This window comes from Egretta garzetta, unplaced genomic scaffold (genome assembly GCF_000687185.1).
Source record: "Egretta garzetta isolate BGI_Z169 unplaced genomic scaffold, ASM68718v1 scaffold381, whole genome shotgun sequence".
In the NCBI taxonomy this organism is placed as follows: domain Eukaryota; kingdom Metazoa; phylum Chordata; class Aves; order Pelecaniformes; family Ardeidae; genus Egretta; species Egretta garzetta.
The window spans coordinates 80,414-86,482 of NW_009258483.1; the positions used below are offsets into that span (position 1 = coordinate 80,414).

Sequence of the window (6,069 nt, forward strand, 5' to 3'; positions counted from 1 at the left end):
GGAATGACAAGTGCTCCTGTGCAGAGAGAACTGCAGTTGAGCTCTGGAGGAAGGAAACAATATCGCTGACGGTACCATTCCCCAAGTTTACTTAAAGGGTCACTCCTGGAGTAAGCTGCACATGGCTACCTCCAGAGCTGAAAGCTCTTTAAACCATGCCACACAAGCTCACACGACCCACAGACTGCTGGCAGAAAGAGCAGCTGGATACACAGCACAGCTACCATAAGCAGCAGGAAGAGCAGGGTCTGACCTTACTCAGGTGCCAGTACAGAGCTTGCTTTCCTACAGTCTTCATGCCCCAGTAGTTTTGCCTTTCATGTCTCAGCACAAAGCCCACAAGATATTCTGTACGTTAGCTGGAAGGATTTTCTCCGGAGGACTTGCACAACTCCTCACAGGGAGCATTCTTTTTTTAAGACTTTGTTAGGCATTGGGTTTACCACCACCAGCATTTATCTTTGTTACCTTGATCTTGCCCTCCAGGAACTTATTACAGAACTCTTTGATCTTGTCTGCTGTGAGGTCATCAGATTCAGGTTTGTATTTGGTCATTTCTTCCTCCAGTGTGATCAGACGCACAGCTGGGCATTCTTCTTTCTTCAGGCCAAAAAACTCCAAAATCCTCTGGTTGTCACTGTGGTCGCTGTCTATGAAGATGAACAGGATCTTTGGAGGAAAAGTCAGAGGAAATATGGTGAGGACGAGCACCTCTTGGCTTTCGATACTTCACATGTGCATTTGCACAGGTAGGGGCTGAACTGGCCCCTCTTCCTTCTCCAAGCCCAATATGAGAGCACCCTGCCAGAGCACAAATGTTGGAGCCACAACCATTCAAGCAGCACACGCAGACCTGACACTGATGGTGATCAAGGCAGAGCCAGATTTACATCCGCAAGAAGGGAAGTCAGGAGTTAAATGCTATTCCTTCAACAGCGCCTCAGCCACTTTTGTCAAGAGGCACAGGCAGAGCGCACTAGCTTCCAGTCCCCCTCTGCAGCTGCTCGGGGGATACAGACAGGGCTGCGCTTCTCTGTGGGAGGTGGTCACTTAATTCACAATCCAAGAAATCTGTCTCACCTTCCCTTTGAAGTTTCCAGCTGCACTCTTGAAGTTGTCCAGCTTCTCCTGATAGTCAGACACACTTTTTGGTAGGAACAGCAGAATATGAGTCTTGATCTCTCCTCCAAAGATTTTAGGAGCAGTCTGAGGAGTAGAAAATAAACTTTATTTTCAGAAAAGAGGTAAATCAGTGACAAGGCCAGCTTCATTCTGCTATTCTGACTACACCACAGGAGCCCCTAATACCACAGAATTGCTTTGAACAGCAAGCTTATGCCTCCTTTCCCAGGTGCTTTTCACACTCCTCCACAACCCCAAACTAGTGTCAGCTCCAAAACAGAGCACAACCACACAACCTACAATTTAAGCTTTGTTATATTCATGCAGTAGCTATGGGAAGAGGCCTTACCAAGCACCTGAAGACTTACCTGTTCAGTGAACTCTATGACCAGAGGCAATGCATTAGACTTGATGAAGTTCAGTAAATTATCTTTTGTGAGATCCCCTTCAAAGTTGTTTCGGCCTTCATCAAACTGCAAAACCAGATATTCTTGCATTAGAACACTTCCACATCCCATAGAAATCTCTTTCAAGAAATAAGATGCATTTACACCAGAGTCACTGCCCCAGTGGATCTCAGCTGCACTTGTTCAGAGCAGACTTCTATCTCTCAACAAGGTCACCACATGTTCATGTAAAATCTGGATCAAGGTGTTCATCTTCCCAGCAAGCAAAGCTTTAAATCACCCCAGCAGCAAAAGGTGAGGGTGAGCAGCAACAAGACAGCCCAGCTCTTGGTGTTGTTCTGCACGATCCTGAAACATTTTGAGAAACAGCTCACCAAGAGGCTGCCTTACAGCTCTCTAGAAGGCATTAGGCAGAGCAGTGAGAAGCTACCAGAGCACCGGCAGCTTTCTGCTCTGCAGGAATCAGCAACGTCAGCGCAGATGCACACACTTTAACCAGACAGCGCTACAGAAGACGTCTGACAGCAACGCCCACCAGGCACGGCAAGTAAATGGTAATTTACTCAGCTCTGGGGGGCTGTTTCAGTCTCTATTGTTAGAGACAGCAGCACATGTTTAGCCTGCATATCACACTAGAGGTGCCAGATCCCTTTTTGTATTGGGACATCACCTGTATCCCTGACCAGGATTCTCAGAACCCTCTCTGGCAGCCTGGAAAGGGAACAGCTGTAGAGGATCATCAGGCTTAGAGAGAGGATGTGCAGGATAACACAGCAGTCCCATGGCAGGGCAATGCTCGAGTTACTGGCAGAAGCAAGAGAGTGGACTCAGATAACCTTCCATTAGAGGAAGCATACCAGTCTCAGCTGAAAAGCTGAGCAAAACATTTAACATTGGAAATTAACTTTGTAAAGGATTGAACATGGCCTTAGCGCCTTCAGAGCAGTTGTTCGAGGGTCTTTGCAAGTCTGGACACCTCACAGAAAGAATAAGACGAGAATGACTGGCCAACAAACCCTCTCAGCTTAGGCCCACTTAACTGCAGGAAGCTGAGCCCAAGTCCAAAACCACAATTGTTGGTAAAATAAACCAGGTGGTTCTTACGCCCCAGTATTTGTTACCATTGGTGTTCATTTCCACCTTGGTTTGGGGTGGACACATTTGGGAGCTCTCACAGCACTACCATGACACCGCACCAAAGCAGGAATAAGGAGGCAACGCTCACAGGCTGGAAGGCATCGCACTTTCTTCCTTCCACACAGCGCAGAGCACTCCTGCAGCCCAGCCTGCCAGTGGCTCAGGAACAGCCCTTCAGACCAAGGTTCCTCCCACTTCCAACACACTGGACAGAGGCTGCCAGGTGCAGAACTGCTTTTCATTCCAGACATACCCAAGCTGACAACATTTCTGGAAAACAGCCTGAAAATTCCTGTACTGGTAAAGACTGGTCCTGTCATTGCCCCAGTTCTTCAGCAGCTGAGGAAACCTTAACTCACAGACCTCAAGGGTTAGAGGGCAGCATATCCGATCAGATCAGCACAAGCCCGTTCTATAGAGTGCTAAGCATGAGAAAGCGTACAGGTAACTGAACAAGACCCAGGGCAGTAACTTGTCAGGGCTGGTAGCCCCAGCTGTAGCCTAGCCACTTCTGTCGCCCTGCTCGGAGCCTGATGCTGGTACTCCCCACAGCCCCAAAGGGATGGTCACCTTTAGAAGAGCATCTCTATTTGGACTTCAGCGTTTGCCAAGGGACATGAACAAAAGTTAAAAAACCCTGCAAACGCTCCATCAGCCTTGCACTAGCCACAAATGGAGCAGGCAGAAAGATCACAAGCAGAAAGCTATACATGGAAGAGGAGCAAGATACAGGTAGCAGGTCAGCCAGGAACAAAATACTGCTCCCTTCACCCACCCCAGCTTTTCTAGCTGCAAAGCCCTGGCATTTTGAAATCGTTAGCCAGATAGTTTTCTTTCACCCTCAGCCACACTGATCTGAGGGACCTCTGACTGAGAACTCAATTCTACAAGCTTCTAGCACCATAAAAATAACTACAGATCCAGAGGTGCAGCGGAATGAAATATGCTATTGTAGCTGAACAAAGAAAGAATGAAGTAAGAATTCACTCAACTCTTTAGCCTGTCTTAGGTCAAAATGGTCAGGCCGATGACTAATTAGATTACAGATTTAGTAAGTCTGAACCTAAAGCAGCTTTCAGTCCTGTCTCACCACACCCATGCGTGCAGTACCACCAAGTCTAAGGAACCTCTGCTTGTCTTCTCACGCCTAGAATTTCATCCCAGTAACTTGGATTTTAATAGTAAGAGGCATCAGTAAGTTTATTTCTGATTCTGTAGATGGCAAGCATCCCTCTGCACATAATCCAACCACCCCAGCCTAGTCAGCTGGAACTGCAAATCCTCTTAGGAACTTTGCTGGAAGCACTACACCACAGGACCCACAGCAGCACGAGAGACAGAACAGCTCTTGGACAGAGCCACTGACTGCAGCAGACGTCACCACAGTATGTTTGGCTTAGCAAAGTTGCTTTTACAATCAAACACAGAGCATCATGGCAAGCCATCAAGAACTTGGCTACCATCCTGTTTAAGACCTTCGAAGTTCAGGGAGGGGCACGAGAGGCCTCACTGGTTACAGCCATGGATATTTTAAAGATTGGGCTGACCATTACAGCACTGCAGCCAGATATCTGAGAAACAGGAAAGTTGAGTGAAGCAACAGCTTGGACCCAAAGCCCAGCAGCTTCAGGAGGGCAGCGCCAGGCTGAGACACCAATGAGGTTGCCCTCTGTGGGCTTCTCTGCTGCCAGCTGTGCCCTACAAAGGGACCCAGGGCTCTGCCACCCTGCGAAGGGGCTGCAGGCTCCGCTCTTCTTCCCTCCAGGCTCTGAGGCTTGGAAACAGCCAGACTGACAGCACAGGATCTTTTGCTGTTTCATCCAGGGCTGTCCTCAGTTCAAGCTGACTAATAAGAAAAAAAGGTAAAGCAGCAGCAGGAGACTGAAGCATGGTACTCATGCTTTGCACCAGCCAGTACCTTCTTGAAGAGGACCACGCCATCCTTGCTAAGCTGGTACTTGGTGAAGACGTCAGTGCTGGAGGAAATCCCAAAAGGAATGTCATCCACAGCTTCTGCTGCCAACAAGAACTCCTTTGCAGCCTCTGATGTCAAATCCTGGAGAATAAAGAAAGGTGTCTCACACAGGACACACCAAGCTGAAGCACAAACATCTCAGGGCTTACCAGCCAGAGAACTGGAAGATCGAGTAAGGCAGGACAGTGAATGTTTCACAACTTACAGAGAGCCCTCCCCAGCTGTCAGGTCCCCATGGGGCAGAAAGCAGGGAAGGCCCTAGGCATACGCAAGAGCTTTGCAAACAGAAGCACAAACTCTACCTTAAAGAAACCAATCACGACCACTTCACTGGAATCCACCAATGTCTCTGCTGCAGCAGCATCTGTCAGGGTGGTTGCAGCCGGGCCAGTGCGTTTCTTCAGCCAGCTGACAATATCATCCGCTTCTCTGCCAGCTACAGAGAGATAAGAGCACTGATTTGCTTTTTCCCCCGGCTAAGTTTAAGAACACACAACCCCTAAGCTTTGAGATAGGCGGGAAGAATTGAGATATCGTTTACGCAACTCTTTTCCTTTCACTGCTAGTGCAATTAAGCCAATCCCTAACTGTTAAGTCAAGGTACAAGGGGCTCCCCAGATTCCATTCTTCTCTTGCTTCTAGCCCAAGCATATTCTTAGACTTTGACCAGCAATATGGCACTTCACCAAGTTGCCAACATTTTCCATACAGATATATCACCTTTTCCTTTCAAAACCAGTAGTCTGGATGTTACCCTCAACGTCCAGCACTACGCAGCTTGGTTTATCTGCGTGCCTTGGTCTTCCTTGCACACCTTGTGTTCACCCCTTTACCCAACCACCCAAGCATTTTTTTCAATTCTGGGTGCTACATTGCTCAACTAAAGTCAAGCTCAGCAACAAATCAAGCTTGGGTTGCTTTGCTTTCCTATGCAGAAACAATTCCATCTGGTTTGGCTCATATTAGGCATTTTCCCAGCTTTAGGTGAGAAAGCCTGTTAAAGGCAGACTTGTTCCTCGACACCCCAAGCATGCCCGCTGCAGCGCTGCTCCCCCTCATGCTCTGCTCCCAGGATCACTGTCACAGTGGACCTTGTCCAGCCACACCAGCACGCGCAGGAGCGTGGGGCCAGGCGCAAGGACCCATCGCCACGTCGCTGCCCTCTGCACCTGCGCAGCGGGGCCAGGCACCCCAGCTCACCTGTGTACTCCTTGGGCGCAGCCTTGTCCCCGTTCTTGAAGAACTTGATGGTGGGGTAGCCACGCACGCCGAACTGCTGCGCCAGCTCCGACTCCTCCGTGGCATCCACCTTGGCCAGCCGGATCTCCGAGCCCTCCGCCTTCAGCTTCGCCGCCGCCTTCGCATACTCGGGCGCCAGCGCTTTGCAGTGCCCGCACCACGGGGCGTCTGCAGGACAGGGCGTCAGCA

The 6,069-nt window shown here is 49.3% G+C and overlaps 1 protein-coding gene across 1 annotated transcript in view; it reads right to left on the bottom strand.

The window, feature by feature from the left end:
- The window catches only part of P4HB (prolyl 4-hydroxylase subunit beta), a 12,995-nt gene that overhangs the window by 3,026 nt on the left and 3,900 nt on the right, over positions 1-6,069 (bottom strand). The window contains exons 3-8 of the mRNA XM_009644327.2: positions 5,842-6,048; positions 4,944-5,077; positions 4,585-4,722; positions 1,491-1,595; positions 1,081-1,206; positions 469-669 (exon numbers count right to left, since the gene is read on the bottom strand). Coding sequence (XP_009642622.1) covers positions 469-669; positions 1,081-1,206; positions 1,491-1,595; positions 4,585-4,722; positions 4,944-5,077; positions 5,842-6,048 — 911 coding nt within the window. The remainder of the gene's footprint in view (positions 1-468; positions 670-1,080; positions 1,207-1,490; positions 1,596-4,584; positions 4,723-4,943; positions 5,078-5,841; positions 6,049-6,069) is intronic.